Source organism: Amblyomma mixtum, chromosome 2 (assembly GCF_055824585.1).
Source record: "Amblyomma mixtum isolate Tamu chromosome 2, ASM5582458v1, whole genome shotgun sequence".
Classification (NCBI taxonomy): domain Eukaryota; kingdom Metazoa; phylum Arthropoda; class Arachnida; order Ixodida; family Ixodidae; genus Amblyomma; species Amblyomma mixtum.
The window spans coordinates 64,997,918-65,018,035 of NC_143013.1; the positions used below are offsets into that span (position 1 = coordinate 64,997,918).

The 20,118-nt window shown below is 45.9% G+C and overlaps 2 protein-coding genes across 2 annotated transcripts; one reads left to right on the plus strand and one right to left on the minus strand.

The window, feature by feature from the left end:
* The first annotated feature begins 3,053 nt into the window (after positions 1 to 3,053).
* LOC149359588 (uncharacterized) lies at positions 3,054 to 9,801 on the plus strand. Its single transcript, XM_089571750.1, has 4 exons — positions 3,054 to 3,173; positions 3,494 to 7,430; positions 7,762 to 7,818; positions 9,666 to 9,801. Exons 1-3 carry the CDS (start codon positions 3,128 to 3,130, stop codon positions 7,781 to 7,783), a joined length of 4,005 nt encoding a protein of 1,334 aa, XP_089427876.1. The 5' UTR covers positions 3,054 to 3,127; the 3' UTR covers positions 7,784 to 7,818; positions 9,666 to 9,801.
* A 3,656-nt stretch (positions 9,802 to 13,457) lies between these two features.
* LOC149359589 (acetylcholinesterase-1-like) lies at positions 13,458 to 17,736 on the minus strand. The gene is made up of 3 exons (XM_089567706.1): positions 16,169 to 17,736; positions 14,325 to 14,474; positions 13,458 to 13,659 (listed from the first exon to the last, which is right to left on the minus strand). The coding sequence occupies exons 1-3, from the start codon at positions 17,734 to 17,736 to the stop codon at positions 13,458 to 13,460; spliced, it is 1,920 nt and encodes a 639-aa protein (XP_089423832.1).
* Positions 17,737 to 20,118: the final 2,382 nt, after the last annotated feature.

The window sequence follows — 20,118 nt, forward strand, 5'->3', positions numbered from 1 at the left end:
GCGGCGTCTACCAGCTGCGGTGGTTGCTAAGCAACGGCTCAAAGTCGGTCTCTGCTCCTCTTCGCAGCAACGCCACAACGAAACCGCAGGTTCGTGGCCAATGTAGCTTTCGCTACAAAAGCGCCGATGATGCTCCAATACTTGAAAAGAGGCACACGCCAACTACGGGTGTGAAACATGCCGTGTCCCACTCTATGTCCTGTGCTTTCCACTATTGCACAAAGTAAACTGTGTTTGCAACGCGCTGCGAGGTATTGGTTCGGGGAGAGCCTTGACGACACTCCAAATACAATAAATATTTCCCCGTGTTTCCTTGAGTGAAGCGTCCCACTTTTTCAGAGGGACGGTACGCTTAGGTGGCATATTTGACCCACTTATTTAGCGTCACTAATAGACATGCGAAATTGGTAATTGTGCTTAAAAGTGTTGTTTTGTCCTTCCTAATTAACGGGGCTTCAATTTGTGCTAAATTTTTATGTGAAACTTTTTGCCCCCAACCTTGATTTTAGATACCTCTTAAAAAGTATTGCATTATCAGCGTCAATTAAACGGGAAGAAATCTAAAACGCTAACAGCAAAACAAAAAGACCCTGAGTTGATCCTCATCCTGAATATTTGATGTTTCACTAAAAACTTGCGGTGACCTTTTTGTGGAAATAGCAATGAAACCCGACACTATACCTCTTCCAACTTCTCATATTTTAGATTTTAGTAATATTTTGTTCGCGTCGCAGTCGCGATATTCGAATTTCATTTGACGCTGATGGCATGTTCAGAATATTACTAAGCTGCATCTCTTTGGAAAAATGCTTGTGGTGAAGTTACCCAACGTTTTTATCGTGCTACACTACTTAGTCACTTCAGTCCACTCTAATTCTTAATTCATTTCAACCACTCCTAAAGGCCTCAAAAGGAGGCCTTTAGGAGTGACAGCACAGGTAACTATTCAACGAAACCTTGAAAGCTGTATTGTTAGACAGTAATAGAAAATAATGGGTTGGGAAACAACCGCCAGCTGGTGATATGCAACTTGAAATCACGACGAAGAAGTCGGCTTGCGCAGGATATTTAATGCGAAGACAAGATAACCATTAGTCATTTAAGGTGACGAAGTGCATGCCCAGAGAAGGCAAGCATAGCAAGGGATGGCACGGAGTCAGTTTGGCGGATGAGACTGTCCTGTTTGTGGGGATAAGGTGACTGCATCTAGCTGAGAACAAGGTTATTCGTAGCGGTATGGGAGAGGCGGTTGTCCTTGTGTGGACATAGTTAGGTTGATGGCGACGATGAAAAAACCTCCCTTCAGGATATGACTGTATACCGGGTGTTTTTTTTTTTAGAAGGTCCAAAATTTTTAAAGAAAGGTAAATTCCTTTAGATTTATTTTAACCCTGGGGCTATACTGAGGGCTACGGCGGACGCCAGGTAAGAGGAAAACTATTTTAATTAGTTCGTTGATTAACTGAATATGTTAATTAACTTTTATAATTTTTATTTTAGGGGACATGTTGTATTAGCAGGATTGGAGATTGTCTTCCAAATAGTCCAGCCAAGAAAAAAAATTTCATGAAAATTTTTTTTGCGCGCGTTACGAAGCGAGAAAAAGTCACCCTCCTAGGCAGCTTCACACTGTCACACAGCGTCTGTAAGCGCCTGTGACGTAGTTCGCTCCGCCCTGCGCTGTGTACCAGTGCGTTTTTGTTCACACGCGGCATTCCGTGAGGCCGTGGAGCGAAGCCAGATAAGCAGCGATAGCGCAGGCCGCCAGTCCGGGACGCGTGACGCAAAGCGCAGGGCGGAGTGAACTACGTCATAGGCGCTCCCGCCGCTGAGTTAAGGTGTGAAGATGCCTACCAGGGTGACTTTTTCGCGCCTCGTAACGTGCGTGAAAAATTTTTAACTAAAATTGTTTTTTCTCGGTTGGACTGTTTTGAGGACAATCTCCAATACTGCGAATACAACATACCCCCTAAAACAAAAATGAGGAAAGTTTATTAATATATTTGGTTAATCAGCGAACTAATTAAAGCAGCTTTCCTCTTCCTTGGCGCCCGCCATAGCCTCCAGTATAGCCCCAGTGCTAAAATAAATCTAAAGCAATTTACCCTGTTTTAAAAATTTTGGACCTTCTAAAAAAAAACACCCGGTATAGTGTTCGGACTCTGCATATAGTGTTAAACATCTACGTTAGCGTGAAGAAAACCTTCTGCAGCCTTTGTTTCACCAATGCTACCACGCAGAGCACAATACGTCGTCTACTTGCGGCGGCTGAGAGAAGGGGAAAGAAAACACGCGATATAGACTTTCGAGTGGTCAGGAAGAAGTAAAAAAGAACCACTGGACTACTGCATAAAACAGGTAGTTTGTTCGTTACTAACTAAAAGAATAGTTATCGCTTTCCGACGTTCAGGAGCGGAGAAAGCGGCTTGAACATGGTCCATGTAAACCTCTTTACATGTGGGAACACATACATTTCAGCCAAGCACCAGTACTCACAATGCCTATTGTAGAAGACCGAGCTAAGATTTCTCAAAGCCAAAGGAAAAAATATTTGAAAAAGTATTGCCCGTTCTTGCTCAAATATGCCCTGAGCTTCGGACAAAATCGTATGCATTTTGCTTAGGTGACAATAAAGGAGAAGCTGCTTGGCCACGAACAGCGCACGTACGCCGGCGCAAGTGGCTGCAGACAAAAAAGAGCAAAAAAAAGTGGCGTTGGAAAGTCAGCAGCAACTGAATGCTTTTTACGAATATATTTCTTTTTATGAATTCACTCCGAACCTTTCGTACCTTTGATACTTCTTCAGAAACCGAGTCTATAAGATGAAATATAAAACAAATGATATAAAAAACAAAGCCTGTTGACGATATTTATGCTGCATTCTAAAAGCTATTGTATATTCTGAAGGTTAGACTAACAGGTTTGATGAGCACAGTGAAAAACCGAAGCCTCTTTCCAAATAAACATGAACAATGGAAGTCATTTCTTTTTGCCTATGACACGTGACTAAAGAGGATGCTGGGATTGAAGACCAAAGCCCTATATATACTTGGTCCCGCGTACTGCTGAAACCAGAGCCGCTCGCCCAGTTCATTTTTCAAGGAGAGGCGAAGCGGGCTTTTCCACCATGCGCGGAAAGGCTCTGGCGGTCGTCTTCTGCGTTCTCTGCAGCGGTGAGTGCTTGCCCTAGTGCGAAACCTAAGCAGCGGAGACGAAGCGCTCTGTTTCTTTTTTTTTGGGTAACTGAAGCAGCGCAGGAAAACCCAGAACAGGTGTACCTTGGCTTAAAAGAGTAATGTAGACGGTAATGTGCAAGCAGCAATGTTTGTGTTAGCTGTAGTAACTATAACTGCATGGTATTTCCTAGAATACTTGCCTACTGCACGAAATGCTTAGGTATTAGTCCGCTTAGTGTGCCAGTTGCGCTGCTAGCTATGTATCAAGAATAAATGCGTATTACGTGCAATTGAAGGCAAATTCTCCTTTATTTCAGCCTTGTCGGCGACAGGTGCTGCGATAGGGCAATCCCAGGAGCATGTGTCAATCTCTCTAAACGAACCGACGACGACAGTCACAGCAGTCACTCCTGCGGTGGTCGCCACAGGTACAACCGTTACCACAGACACTACCGGCCCTGCAGTGGTAGAAACGGTCACCGGAGGCGGAACTGTCGGCTCAACCGTGGTCGGAGGAGTTGGATCCATTGGAACTCCATGGGGACCAGCAGGTTTCCCTACTGGTTACTTCCCAGGGTCCGGGTTCTATGGCCGCTTCCCGTATTTTAATGGATATCCTGGTAGCTTTGGCCCCTGGGGTCGTTATGGTGGCTTCCCTGGGTCTTATCTAGGTTACCCCGGAAGCTACAGCCTCTCGGGTCTATATGGAGGGTATCCAGGTTATGGCGGTTACTTTGGTCGTACTTCAGCTCTCGGTTTATCTAGTCCATGGGGTTCTTTTGGCTACCCAGGGTCACTCCTCGGGGGTTACCCAGGGCTATCTGGACTTTATGGGCGTTATGGTTCTCTAGGACCTCTATCATCTCTTTACGGAGGTTATCCAGGCTACGGACGCCTGTCCAGTCTCTTAGGAGGCTACCCTGGCTTCGGAGGACTTTCGAGCTTGTACGGTGGCTACCCAGGTGCTTTGGGAGGGCTTAACGGACTTGGAGGGCCACTAGGATTTCTTGGCCGCTATCCAGGACTCTCCGGCGTTTACGGACGCTATGGTGCCTTAGGATCCCTTTCAACCCTTTACGGAGGTTACCCTGGTTATGGAAGTTTGTCTGGTCTTTATGGAGGCTATTATGGCCTGGGAGGACTATCCAGCCTGTACGGAGGCTACCCTGGTGCTTTGGGTGGGCTTAGTGGAGTTGCAGGACCATTTGGACTTCTTGGTCGCTATCCAGGAGTCTCTGGGCTTTATGGACGCTATGGTGCCCTAGGTTCTCTCTCAACTCTTTATGGAGGTTATCCAGGCTACGGAGGTTTGTCTGGTCTTCTCGGAGGCTACCCTGGCTTCGGAGGCCTCTCCAGCTTGTATGGAGGTTACCCAGGAGCTTTGGGTGGGCTTAGCGGACTTGGAGGACCATTTGGACTTCTTAGCCGCTATCCAGGACTCTCTGGAGTTTACGGACGCTATGGTGCCTTAGGATCCCTCTCAACCCTTTACGGAGGTTACCCTGGTTATGGAAGTTTGTCTGGTCTTTACGGAGGCTACTACGGCTTGGGAGGACTGTCGAGCCTGTACGGAGGCTACCCTGGTGCTTTGGGTGGGCTTAGCGGACTTGGAGGGCCACTTGGACTTCTTGGCCGCTATCCAGGAGTCTCTGGGCTTTATGGACGCTACGGTGCCCTAGGTTCTCTCTCAACTCTTTATGGAGGTTATCCAGGCTACGGAGGTTTGTCTGGTCTTCTCGGAGGCTACCCTGGCTTCGGAGGCCTCTCAAGCTTGTACGGAGGCTACCCACGGGCTTTGGGTGGGCTTACTGGTATTGGAGGGCCACTGGGACTCCTTAACCGCTATCCAGGACTCTCTGGAATTTACGGACGCTATGGTGCCTTAGGATCCCTCTCAACCCTTTACGGAGGTTACCCTGGTTATGGAAGTTTGTCTGGTCTTTACGGAGGCTACTATGGCTTGGGAGGACTGTCGAGCCTGTACGCAGGCTACCCTGGTGCTTTGGGTGGGCTTAGCGGACTTGGAGGGCCACTTGGACTTCTTGGCCGCTATCCAGGAGTCTCTGGGCTTTATGGACGCTACGGTGCCCTAGGTTCTCTCTCAACTCTTTATGGAGGTTATCCAGGCTACGGAGGTTTGTCTGGTCTTCTCGGAGGCTACCCTGGCTTCGGAGGCCTCTCCAGCTTGTATGGAGGTTACCCAGGAGCTTTGGGTGGGCTTAGCGGACTTGGAGGACCATTTGGACTTCTTAGCCGCTATCCAGGACTCTCTGGAGTTTACGGACGCTATGGTGCCTTAGGATCCCTCTCAACCCTTTACGGAGGTTACCCTGGTTATGGAAGTTTGTCTGGTCTTTACGGAGGCTACTATGGCTTGGGAGGACTGTCGAGCCTGTACGGAGGCTACCCTGGTGCTTTGGGTGGGCTTAGCGGACTTGGAGGGCCACTTGGACTTCTTGGCCGCTATCCAGGAGTCTCTGGGCTTTATGGACGCTACGGTGCCCTAGGTTCTCTCTCAACTCTTTATGGAGGTTATCCAGGCTACGGAGGTTTGTCTGGTCTTCTCGGAGGCTACCCTGGCTTCGGAGGCCTCTCCAGCTTGTATGGAGGCTACCCAGGAGCTTTGGGTGGGCTTAGCGGACTTGGAGGACCATTTGGACTTCTTGGACGCTATCCAGGAGTCTCTGGGATTTATGGACGCTATGGTGCCCTAGGTTCTCTCTCAACTCTTTATGGAGGTTATCCAGGCTACGGAGGTTTGTCTGGTCTTCTCGGAGGCTACCCTGGCTTCGGAGGCCTCTCCAGCTTGTATGGAGGCTACCCAGGAGCTTTGGGTGGGCTTAGCGGACTTGGAGGACCATTTGGACTTCTTAGCCGCTATCCAGGACTCTCTGGAGTTTACGGACGCTATGGTGCCTTAGGTTCTCTCTCAACTCTTTATGGAGGTTATCCAGGCTACGGAGGTTTGTCTGGTCTTCTCGGAGGCTACCCTGGCTTCGGAGGCCTCTCCAGCTTGTATGGAGGCTACCCAGGAGCTTTGGGTGGGCTTAGCGGACTTGGAGGACCATTTGGACTTCTTAGCCGCTATCCAGGACTCTCTGGAGTTTACGGACGCTATGGTGCCTTAGGATCCCTCTCAACCCTTTACGGAGGTTACCCTGGTTATGGAAGTTTGTCTGGTCTTTACGGAGGCTACTATGGCTTGGGAGGACTCTCGAGTCTCTACGGAGGTTACCCAGGTGCTTTGGGTGGGCTTAGTGGACTTGGAGGACCACTAGGACTTCTTAGCAGCTATCCAGGACTCTCTGGGCTTTATGGACGCTATGGCACCCTAGGATCTCTCTCAGCTCTTTACGGTGGTTATCCCAGCTCTGGCTTATTCGGACGCTTTGGCCCGTATGGTAGCACCTATGGCTACTCCGGACTGTACGGTAGCAGGCTAGGTCCTTTCGGTCCATTCGGCCCCTCAGGCCTCTACGGAAGTGCTTATGGTCCGTATGGATCCTTTGGCCCATACGGTAGTACCTTTGGCTACTCTGGACTGTACGGCAACAGGCTAGGTCCTTTCGGTACATTCGGCACCTCAGGCCTCTACGGAAGTGCCTATGGTCCATATGGATCATTTGGCCCATACGGTAGCACCTTTGGCTACTCTGGGCTGTACGGCAACAGGCTAGGTCCCTTCGGTACATTCGGCACCTCAGGGCTCTACGGAAGTGCATATGGTCCATCTGGATACTTTGGCCCATACGGTAGCACCTTTGGCTACTCTGGACTGTACGGCAACAGCCTAGGTCCTTTCGGTGCATTCGGCACCTCCGGTCTCTACGGAAGCGGGTATGGTCCATATGGATATCTGGGTCCTTATGGCAGAAACTTTGGTTTCCCTGGAGTTTACGGCAACAGGCTCGGTCCTTGGGGATCATTCGGCTACGGCAGCCCATTTGGCGGCTACTTTGGCCCCCATGGTCCTTTTGGTCAAACCTACGGACCGTTCGTTCAGCCTGGCCCCTTCGGAACAGCAACCGCTACTTATGGTCACACCAGCGGAGGGCCAGTCACACTTCCTGGCGGCGGTGTGGGCACCCATGCCACGGATACCAAGGTTAGCCACACAGTCGTTCCCACTGAAGCGGGACCTGCCGTGGCCGACACAACTGTCACTAAAGTTGAGCGAACAAGCACAAACGAAAGTCCACTTCCAGCGGCTCTACCTGAACTTCCCACAACTGTGGTAACCGGTTCCAAGGTGGGGTAAGTAGCCCTTAGTTCATATTCCTTCTGTTTGAAGAAATGTAGAGAATGATGTTAAACAGCAGTCATCTGACTACATTCTAATGCTATCGCTTTTGTAGTGGTACGTAATTATTTTCGATTCTTTGTAACCTGGTCGCGCTATTCTTTGCAGTGCAACAGCTATGTTAGACGTATAGCAAAGAGTGGACCACAATCAGTGTGTGAAAGTCATTTTCTTTAAGTCTAATAATCGCATTGCACTAAACGTGTGAGAAGAGGCGCACTAGATTTGCTGAGTTATAACCTGTTCAGTGGGAATGATATCGAATAAATTTCGTTCTCTTCACAGTCTGAAGACTCTGATTCGGTGAGAAACTATCACAGCACCAGTAATTATCACAACCAGGTAAGGCATTTTGATTAGCCCTCCCTATATTTTTGAACTTCCTCTCCCGAAGAATTTATTTGTTGTGAACATGAGCCTCCCTACAAAACCAGACCACGCTATTGTAATGCAAGAACGTGAATGAAAACGAAAAAAAGACTCCGTTAGTTTGCCTTTTTTAACGTTAGTTGTTTATTCTATTAAATTATTTTAATTATGTTGATATGAACTCTATAAGGCATTTGAATAGAGTTTGTTCAACCACCCGCACTTTAGAAATATTACGAGCGATTTGGGCTAGGTAATCCACTACTTGTTAATAATAAAACTTTATTTACGGGGCTCCAGAGCGCCATGTCAGACATTATAAGGAAATACTTGCACCGAGGATACTGCGCCTTTAAAATAGGCAGCTGTGGTATTGTTAGCCAGGGAGAAGTTATAGCAGCTGGGGCGCCGGATTGCTCTAAAAATAATCTGTCTCTATTTATTTTGGCCATATGTGACTGGGAACCCACCATATTTAAAGCTTCTACTTTTCAATATGCAGAGTACATCGCCTATTCTCATCAAGCACAGCGCTTACGGAACAACGGTTAATTTACGGCCAGAAAATATTTGTCGGTCGATCCCATAAAAAAATCATATGGCACCGAAATCTCTTGAAATTGCTTTGCTCTAAGAGTATACATGAAAATCTCATTCCTTCTTGTCACTGTAAACCACTGTATTACGTCGATGCAAGTACACTGAAGTAATCTCCATATCACTTTTACATGGGACGCATCCCCAGCAGACTGCTAGCAGCAGCTAGGGTCTTCTGTAACTCAAACATTCTAGCCCTAGCCCTAGTAAACACAGCTATAATGACTGTTTTCGTCTGCTGTGTATTGTGATAAGAACTGACTCTATTTGGGTTCTGTGTTTCGCGTTAAAAGAACCGAACTGAACGGTCGTGGTTTCGTCGGCATTTTTATTCCCTGCGTTTACAAAAGAATCTGGTCATTATATATAATCATTTTTAAAATGCAGTTTAAGGCAACCTACGCTTCCTGCAGCGTTCTGCGCAGCCAGGGGAGGTTTGTAGTTTATAGGCAGGTTTAACGTCCCAAAGTGACTCAGGATATAAGGCATACCGTTGCGGAGGGCTCTGCGCAATTTCGACTTCATGGGGTTCCTTAACGTGCACAGACAACGCTCAGTACATATGCCTCTAGCATTTCGCTTTCATCAGAATGCGACTGCCGCGGCCGGGATCGAACCCGCATCTTTCGGGTCAGCAGCCAAACATAACCACCGAACCTCCGCGGGAGGCGGAGGTTTATCATCCCAAGGTGCAATACCAGATTTGGTAGAGAAGGCGTTTGCGCCTCCGTTCCTGTTTTGTTTAATAATCTTCCAGTAGAATATTCGGGTTTACTTCTCTAAGCGCCTTAAAGAGACTGTTGAAAAATTCTTTTTAGAGCTCAATACATTTGTTTCTATTTGCCCGAACACATAGTACATATTGACATCTTTTATTGGTTATGCTGTTAATCTGCTCAAGGGGTTCTTATATATCGTTTACGTAAAACTTAGAACGTTCGCAGAAAACGGTTTTGCTCTTTATTTCAAGCGCGCAGTCAACTCACAAGGTAATTGCTGGCAATGGCGTTCCTATTCGCGCAAGCGCTTGTAGTCTTCGTTCTGCAATAATATGGAGTTTTCACTCTGGGGGCCACTAGACAATTTTTTATCCTTTTTGCTCTTACTGTTTATTTATATAATTTCATTTGTGTGCAGTGTTTTTTGTCGTTTAGCCAAAGTTCGTCCCAAGTTCTTATATTCGATTATTAAAATCTTAAGTTTCGTGCTTTCTATTTTTACAGATATTGAGCTCAAGATTTTGTTGAATATAAAAGCCTACCATTGGAAGATGCGACGTTGCCATTTGAAGCATAGAAAGATTAAAGGCTACATGTGCTGAAAAATAAATTGCTGCTAAAGCAGACAAGACATGCAAAACTGCCATTTTTCTTCACATCCTATAATCATTAATGCAGCATAAACGTGTGCTTATTCGCTCTGGTTGTGCGCCTACATTCACTTTCTGTTTTCAGATTGCTCCCCAAAAGAATCTACGAATATTACAAATTTTCGTGTGCAGCAATACCAAAACGCGATTACACTAAGGGTTACAACAAAGAAAGTTCTCCGAATTCTTAAATATATGAACCACTTACGCTGGCGCTCGTGTACGTCAGAGCAATATTATAGTAGCGAGAAAACATGTGATATATGTTTATATAACTATTTAAAACAAACCACTGGATGCGTCAAGCCTAGAATACCTGGGCAAACACTTCTAGTTTGCGTCGATGCCAGCGCGTGCTGTGTAAGTGTGGAGAAAAAAAAATTGCGATGAAAAATTACAACCGTTAGCTAGATTCCTTAGATTTTCAATGGCCCTCAGAAGTTGTTGCGAGCGCACGAAGCCTCTGCAGCACGCAGTGCAACATGCTCGAGGAGCATCTCACCGCGCTGTGTAGTTTTCTCAGAATTACAAATGGAAGCATTCCCATTCGCCAGTATTCACGAGTGGCGGCAAACATATCGAGCCGATCAGTGATGTCCAGGAAGTTTGAGCACCTGCTTATAGCAGTCCACGCAGCAGCGAAAATGTCCATCAGAAAACGAATATTCATAACCGCCAGATTGAAGCTAAACACTGCTTTTCAGGAAAAGGCCGATTACGGAGAAAGTTGATGCAATTATAGAACCCATTGCTCCTTCCAACAGCATGAACAGCACGGCAGAGACTGCGGGTTTTTTATTGAAAAACTACCGCAGATAGACGCTGGTAACGACGTATCGGAACTATAGGTTTCGCACGCGGTAGCAGTGCAGGTTTACTTCCAGCTTCGGTGCAACAGAAATAAAAATATATATGTATTCAAGCATTAGTTCGAGAGAAAGAAATATAGAAAAAGTAATCTAAAATGGACGCTTTTAAACCTTTTACGGAGGCTACGAAGCAGAGAATGCTCGAGGTTCAGGAAACCAAGGCCGACGTAGGCAAGATTTTAATTAAATGAATGAATCTTGATCAGCAGTGCTTTACGACTGCGTTAAACTGACACAATGTTTCTGCCGTGTTTACAAGGGTTTTATGTGCGCTCTACACATTGACCCAACAATTAGTTCGTGCCTGGTAAATCTCGAACAACGCTTCCTTCGCATGTATTCTCAGTCGTCCGGTCGGAACGTTTTTCGTTCTAAAGAGATGGTGGTTCTGTGTCCTAAAAGTCATTAATTTCCACAAAGCAGCCTGTGACGCACCTGAACTTAAATAAATTTATTTTACGGTAACAGCTGCTGGAAGTACTTTCTATGTCGTTGTATGTTGGAACCGAAAAATAGCGGAGTTACCTGTGTCCTAAACACAATGCGGAATAAACTTCATTTCTGAGGGACATGTGGACTGATGTGCGGTTGCTTCCTTGAATCTTCTGTCTTCGTTTATTTATTAATGGGAAAGCATTACTACGCTATGCCGGCGGCTTTCTGTCATCAAAACCGTGTCTGCAGCGATTCTGAGAAACCATAAAGAGATATCGTCTGAAAAGTGGTTATAATCGAAGGATGATATGAGGATGCGGCGCAAAAATTTTGGTGCCGATCGTATCATTAGTTAATTAGAGCTAAAAATTCACCAATGGTGGCCGTGGTCGGGTCGGGAGTGACGCGCAATTTGAATCGCCGAAAGTGCGGTGCCACGTGGCACGCCATATCATGTACCATGTGATTGGCCCATGTGACCGGAAAAGTGGGCTTAGCCAACGCGTGGCGCGAAATTTGAATGTCTGAAATGAACACCGAGCTGAAACAATGGGGGCTTTGTCGTTTATCGGTATCTAATCAATAATTACAAATTATAGAAACGGCAATAGTAAACAAAGCTTGAACGCCTCAGTGACAGTACCTGGCCTGTAAGAGCACATCTTACACTCGATGTTTTACAGTAGGGTTTTACTGTAAGGTACTGTGGAAGATCTACAGCCTGAGTTCCCAGCAGTTGCACGGGAAAGCATAGCGATGCTCCTTTAACAAGAGATCGTGAATCTTTACCTGAGCACCATCCAGTAGTTAGCGTGAAATGATGCCCTGCACTCCTGTTCGTTATGAATAAACAGAGCGGGAACACTCTTAATCACCTTTTCGAACATTGCCGTACGCCCCTTGTGTCCACTGCTGTTCAAGAGCCTTAGATGCAGCTTCAACCTTGACCTCCATCACATTGGAGTAGGACAAAAATGGAACCGAATATCGTTGTCAGCATCCCTTTGCCCGTACTTCATCTTCGACACCTTGCACTATTTCGTTAATTATTTCAGAAACTGCACGTTCAAATGTTTTGCTTCTTCATAGAGATTCCTAATTCAAAATACTGTATCCTAATAGTATCGACAAGAGCCAAGAAAATCCATATAAGCTAGAAAATTGCATCAATTTTAATCTGTATTTTCATTTCAGGCTTTGTCCTTAAGTGTTGTACCCTGTTTCCCTTCCCTTTATTAGCAAAGATGCATGGCCCCACGCTTCAGATGCCGCTTAAGTGGGTGGACATTAGACACCTTTAGCATACCGTGTACCGTGTTGCCGTTACCGCTACCGGAGTACCGGGATCCCGCCCACCGCCACTGAGCACGCGCTGATTGGTCCCGATGCGGCAGGCTGGCGGGCACCTAGCGCCATCTGGAGCCCTCGAGGCGATCTGCGCATGCGCATTGGAGGTGGGCGGGCTCCCGGTATTCCGGTAACGCTAAAGATAACACGGTAAACGGTATGCTAAAGGTGTCTACTGGCAAGCCTTAATAATGCGGCTAACTGCTTTTATTCCGGGAGGAATCCCACATGACGATTGTTCCATGCGTTTCGTGAAAAAAAGAGTGCAGCCAACACATGATTCTCGTAACTGTATCCAACCTGAATTCAGCGCACGTTAGAATTGTTCTCATGTAAAGAATCAGAGCTCATCTGGGAGTCCGGGATGATTGCAATGCAGTGTCGAACAGGGCTGCCATTTCTCGTAAAATGTTGTACGATTTAGGAAGAGTAAGCGGAGAGCAGGCTGAATGTAAATAGATTTCATAACTATGTATCCTGTTTTGAAAACATTAAGCTACAATACTCTGGTACTACTCGTATCTCTTTCTTTATTTTGTTTGTTGGTTTAGGAATTCGTGCGAACAAACCACAAGGAATTGTTCGGCATACAAGAACGAGGCTTTTATATTAAACTCTGAATGAACGTCAAGCTTTTCCTTGATATCCACAGAGGTCCAACTGCGCGAGTGAGATGCGCCTCAGACGCGCACGAGCCTGACAAAAACTCAGTCTCGCACGCATTCTTCGGTTGTGTTGGACAGAGCGTCTACATCCATGCAGAAATCAAGAGTAATCAATACATCGGGCGAAGACTCTCGTACAAAATAATAAAAACTCACTTTCATTCACACGTTGCTTGGCTCTTAAGTTTAGGCAAATAGAGTGTGAGTTTCTGACCCTGTTTTTTTTCCAGCTGACTTAAGAAATTAGAAACACGCAAACTAGCAGCGATTGGACTGCATGCTATTTGCAAGAAGTTGGAACGCCACCTCATTTTCCTTAAATATTGCTTTTCATGACAAGTAACAACAAGCGGTCAGTGCAAACAACAACCACGCAATTGTTCGCACTGTTGAGAATTGGCCCGGAAATGTGCTAATCGCTCCCGCTGAAACTTCCGCTTTTCCTAGCGATGTTCTTCCGCTTGTAGTTTGTGTGGTGCTGACGGACTGGACAGGTTTTTTGTGCAGCTTCAGGCGGTTGGTCTCCGTATCACTGCAAAGAACGCATGTGCATGTGTAAGTAATGTGGTACCCACAGCTGCTTGTTCCCTTACGCTCACGTAGACACGCATGATCCAGAAACTTTCGTGTTATGTACTACTACTTTCCATACGCTCCCATTTAAGATTTACTAAGTGTTTGGTTATTCACTTTGTCAGGCTGCTGTTTTCGGCTGGAAAAGTCGGGTATTGATTTCATTTGTCCACACGTGTTCCTGTACGCAGCACAAGACTTCTTGATGAGGTTAATTCCGCATACATTTCCTGAGTAAATATCAATTGGAGCACTGGCGTCTATGCGAAGGTCTTAAGTGCTATTTAGGATTCCACTGAGAAAAAAAAACAGTGTTTTTGCTCAGGTGCATACGGTGTTCCTGTAAACACTGCTGTAGCCTTCCTGAAATATCTAAGTGCCTGAAGAGGGCGTAAAAAAGTCGGTAATTCTTGGTCATGCATCTTTTAACTTTTTGTTGGTTCGATATTTTAGCGCACTGCATATTTTGCGCGGAGGATATTTCCACTACTTTAAAATGAATTGTACCTTGAAACATAAGTTCGATTACAAAACCACCTGACGCAAGAGATGTCAGCGCTTTATAAATAGCATGTGAAACTGAAGTAGACCTAAATCTCACTGTGGCCTCAACCGGCAACTCACCTCTTCATGAGAATACGTTTCCAGATCATACAGAGGTCATGCTTCGGCCCATCCCTTCGACTTGTGTTGCCCGGCGCGATGTTTATGTACGCTGGGTCAAACGGCAAGTATCTGGGCCATGGTTGTTTGGTTCCTGGTATCGTCGGTCGGCTGCGCAAGAATTCAGTAGTTCAATTTATAACAGTACTAAAACAGGAAATTATTGCATTAAGCACGTTATGTTTGTATTCGGCTAGTATTTCATCATTAGCATCGACCCAAACGCTGTCATACGGCTACAAAGGAAAGGTTCTTGGGAGGAAAATAATCAAACTTTGCAAATATCATCCTTGCCCAAAGATCTTGATGAATCCTTTCCGGCCCACTGTTGCGCCTTAGAAACTCGGCCGCGTCTTAGGTCTCAGTGAACGAGTGCTAACCAATGAACCACCACTGAGAGCCGCATTGTAAAGAGCCAGTTTCCAAATTCTTCTGGGTGATTCACTGCAAGTGATGCCATATGATACACACGTTCGGTTACCTTTATGCTTTGTTTGAAACCACTAGGACACTGCGAGCTGGGTTTCCATGCAGCCAACATAAACAAATTCATCAAAAAATAAGGAGGTGAACTGTGTCGTTCATGCGAAGAACTTAAAATTACATGGTTAAAATAGAGTCGACTTTCAGCGGTTGAAACCTAAATAGGCCGAATATTTGTTCGAAATTTACTGAGCTCCGATTATGTGTCCTTTTAATACACTTGATGAAGAGGGGCCCAGTGCATAGAGGGAATTCGAGTTTCTAACTCTCTAAGTTGTATATAACAAGATTCCTGCATACCCTTTAATTCTGAAGAAATGATAATGATTCAGCAGAATTATAAGTGCGTTTAATCTCAAACCGCTTTCAAACTCTAGGGTTTGGTTTCTAAAGATCGCACAATGAGCTCATTCCAAGGGAAATAGAACGCAACTGTAGGAGCGAGAGAACAGAACTTCTGCAAAACCGGGCGAAAACAAATAGTGTTGCCGCGGAATCGACTCGAAAGAAATCGGCTGAAAATAGAATGGTAGAATACGATTAGTGCAGCTAAAAATCTAATCGAACACAAATCTATAGTGACACAGCGGAATCGAAAGCGTATCGAATATTTCTACGAGTATTGTCTACTTGTGGGAATATTCTTACGTAACAAATAATCATGCCAAGCTCCGAAGCATCAGCGCGACTGCTTTGTAACGACGCTATTACATATGCAGTTGTAGCTATACCTGTCAGAAGATACAAAAGTGGTCACCGCTGCATGGTGCGCAACACTAAATAAGTATGTTAACGCTGTAGACCCCATGTCACACGAATAAGAAGATTCTCAGTTCCTACTGAGGGTGGCAGCGAATAAACTACTACACTATCTCAGCATATGAGCGAGGTGAGGGCCACGTATCAGCCATGGCCTCCGAGATTGCGTATAAAGCACGGCCAGCTAAGCCTGCATGAGCACTGCGGCGCTGCCTGATCTCGGAGGTCACGTATGAGCATTACGAACACCACACGAATTGACCGCGTCGCGGGACTGAGGTCTCTATACCACACCGACCGAACACGGCAGCGACGGTGTTGGGTTGAAGCCTGCTTTTGAAACAGGTGCCACGAAAATGACCCTGAGGTGTCCATTATTCGACCTTCATGCCGGTAATTCGAAAACTACTGGAGAAAATGGTAGAATATTCGATTTGTGTTCAAACGATTTATAGCGTGCGCTCTTTTATTCCTTCAGCGCTTCGGATAGGTGATACTATATTCTCTATTGAAATTTCGAATATTCGCAAATCCTTAAGCCATTGAACTGGTTTTATACTCACCCAGTCTTGACAAACTGTGCCACTGACGCCACTATTTCCTTCATGAAAGCCTTCTCCTGGCTTGTGTACTTGAGTCGCTTGAAGAATTCGAAGTCCTTTTTCCGAACGCCGGGAAGGAACCTACTTTCATCCCCATAGAACTCAAGGGATCCAAGAGTAAAAGGAATGTCATCTCCATGCGCTACCTTAAACCACGAAGGCCAGAAACTGAACGAAGGTCTGTAGTCGAACACGTATCTGAAGACAGGGATTTTCTGTTCGGATGCCGCATCTGCAAAGAACGTGGCGGGACACAGGAACAGACCATCTCCGAATATGTCGCTGAGAACGGGGATGGCATTTTGCTCGCCGTGATCAAATGACAAATCCGAGAAGTAGGCTTTGGTGATTGTTTTCACATCTGCCGCAGGTATCTGAAAAGCCGTGCGAATGGCTGTCTCAATCGCCGATCGAGGATCAATTATCAGAAGGTCCTTAAAACGTTCCAGCATCTTCATCACTCTGTAGAGGAACAAAGTGCCTTCATTGTCTGTATTTCCTATCATGATCTCTTTGCTCTTTATATTTTCTTTCCAAGTGCTGAGGAGAAACGGATCGTCCGGTAGGTACTCGTCCCCATAAACTGGTCCGTAGATATTCTTCGAGAGGTCGCTACTGTAAAGATGACCTAGTAGGCGGTTCTTGTCCATTTCTCTCAAGCATTCCATAACGGGCCCCACTTTCTGCTCACTCAAGTCTTGACAAGTTAGATTTCTGCCCAGTTCGATTACGTTCTTTACAGAGCCAGAATAAAATCGGGTGATGGTATTCAGAGGGCTGCCACTAAGCAGCATCATTCTCTTAAACAGTCCAGCACTTTGTGGTGATATGGCGTGGAACCCGGCAGCAATACCTCCGGCGCCGTGTCCGATCAGAGTTACCTCGGAAGGATCGCCACCAAAACTTCGGATGTTGCGTTGGATCCATTTCAATGCAAGGTTCTGATCCCACAGGCCCCAGTTGCCGGGGACAGCTTCGTTTCCGGCCGATAGAAAACCGAAAACGTTGAGGCGATAGTTGAAGCTTACAAATATAGTTTCACTCAAAGCCGCGAAATTTCCGCCATCGTGAGTGAAGAGTCCTGAGTCGCCCCACTGAAAGCTGTCCCCGTGAATGAAGACAACCACAGGCAGCTTAGTGCCACATACAGCATCTTCGCAAAACCCGGCGGGCTTTTGAATGTTGAGGTACAAGCAGTCTTCCGAGTTACTGGTGTAGTCAAAGCTCACCTCGTCTGTGAGATAGTGGATGATCTGAGGGCAAGGCCTGGGCTTCTTGTTCGCTGCAAGTGTTCCATTCCATGGCTTGGCGGGGACCGGTTTGCTGAAGCGAAGGTTTCCTGTCGGGGTTTCTGCGTACGGGATCCCGAGATACATGTCCACTTCCTTGCCGTCAATTGTATCTCGCACTCCGGACACGAGACCAGATTCAGTTTTGATAACAGGCGATTCAAGGCTTGCCGATTCAGAGATGCTTATTATCAAGAATGCTGCGACAAGCCGCAGGAAAAACGTGCGAAAGTCGCCCATGTTAGGGACCGCAACAACCTCGCTGGTCTGCTTTGACCTTGCTAATGCGAGTGCTACCAGGTGGGTACGTAGGTGTATTCGCGGTTACCCTGCTGATCTCTCGCAAAGTTACGACTCGAGCCAAGTTTTCCGTATCTTGGGCATCAAGGCAGTGCGCACTGGCTTTGAAGGGCACCGCAGTACGGCCGCGGAGCACGAGATCGGAATTTTGCCAGACGAGCGCTACTTGCGGGATTGCTCGTGCTGGCGAAACGCACAGTCCTTTTCTTCATCCAAATAAACGATTAGAGAAGTGACGCCTTAACATTCGACCAGCTGAAGAAGCTGGACACATTCTATTGATGAAACCGAAAGCAGCACTCATCAATACCCCTGAAGTCTAACTAGTGTCATCGAGCTAAATTTATTGCTGGCCTAGCGTGTGAGGATACGCTGACGTACTTCTACAACCATGACAGCACTCCTAGCCGGATCACTTCTGAATTACGCTTTAGTGAAAGCTTAATGCTATGGCTCTTTTGCTAAAATAAATCAAGTATTATATTCTCTTGTTTTTTCATTTACCAAGTCAAAACGCTGAGTAATATTGTCTAATGTGTCCCAATTTTAAAATCAGATCTCTGAGAAAAAAAAAGGGAACTTGGACTTCTCAAGAGCCTGCTTAATGGGACTTCTGGAGTTTCTGAATATCAGCGTGTATATTTTTTTCATTTGCAAATTCAATATTTTTCCTTCCTTAGAGTCCAAATGACATTAATTTCAGGATTCGAAACGGCCATATTCGAGAAATAGTACAGTGGCTACCCAATTTCTGACTTTTAATTTTAATATTTTCAGCGATATCACAAAAGGTATTAGCTGGCCAGCCATTACATGACCATGCTGGTAGGTAGACGAATTCTTGGAGACCGACCAAACTTGAACTTCAGAAAAACTTGAACTGCGTAATTGTTTAAAACTGATTGAAATCTTGATAGGCACATAAAACAATGGCTTCGCTAAAACAACAAAGCCCACATTAGACTAAATGTTTCTGTTAAGCTTGCAACCTGAACGCTTTGCGTTAGTACCAAAACATTTCCTGGCGCAATGTGCCGCCGGTCATTGCTGCAAAAGTGCCTAGTGCATGCCCGCCTTAACCAACAAAAGTCAGCGCCTTGTATGTGGGAGCAGAAAATAGGCTCTTTTTTCTTAACTTTTTACTACTCGCGATCTCCTCCGGTAACGCTGCGGTTAGTGCCGCCACGGCCACTAATGTTTATTTAAGGGGGTTTGTACGATAGCGTTATGTACGACAGCTGCGTATTTTTTTCTTTGCTATAACATGCATTAAAATTTAGTTGAAAGTTTCTGTTTTGTCTCAACCATATTTTAATTTCATTCATGAGATACTTAACGGGGTGTTGTGCGAATGAAAGAATAGCCATTTTAGTTACAGCAGGTATTTTAGGTTTTGTACATATCGTGGATACATTTCATGTACAGTCCCCGTCAAAAGTATACGGCCCAACGGGTTTGCTTCGAAACTGTTTTGCGCAGCTCCCTAGCACCTCTGGCAGTCCAAAGCTTGGCAGGATTGAGGATTCGCAGCCATTTATGGTTCGAGAGATTACGGTCGCTTAGGATACATAACTAGGTGCGCTGCAGGCCCCGTGAGTGAACCCCTTGGGCTGTATACTTTTGACGGGGGCTGTACATTCTGTCGCGAGCTTACTTTAAAAGCAGCGCAAGAAAAGAGAAGCATCCGAAACGAAAAGAGAATTTGACTACATACACACGTTATTGGTACGCTTACCAGCATACATAAATCTAGTTTTATTTCTCTATATGAGCGCTCTTTCAAATTCTCCGGTGGTTCCTTTCTTTTTCCAGCTGGACTGGGACAGGGTTCATGCGTCCATTCTTCCACCATCCTGCCAGGACGAACTTGTGAAGCTGACTGCTTAGTTTGAAAGCTTGCGCAATTCTAAGCTTTGCACAGATCCATGTTTGTGGCGCCCTGTCTATCAAACATGCATCGCTGTTTCTTTTCATTATGCGACCGCAACGCGACTCCAGCAGCCAGGCTTGTTTCCCATCAAGAAACTTTCGAACCATCCGCGTTTCTTTGTAACGGCAGTTTTGTCCCGACAGCCATAGTGAAAGCGTTTGGAATAGCTTTACATTCGACCAGTTCTGTGCCCTTAACGACGCACAGGAAGCAGTAAGGCAAAGTGAAGATTGAAATAGAAATGGAAATAGTAGCTCATAGAAAACATTTTCATAGTTACATCGGCATCAAAGGTCAAATACGACCAAAAGCCCTATGCACTTATTTGTTGATTTCTATTTTTTCTTATTCCTTACAGGCCTCCAGGCAGGCATCATGTAAAGGGGGTGCAT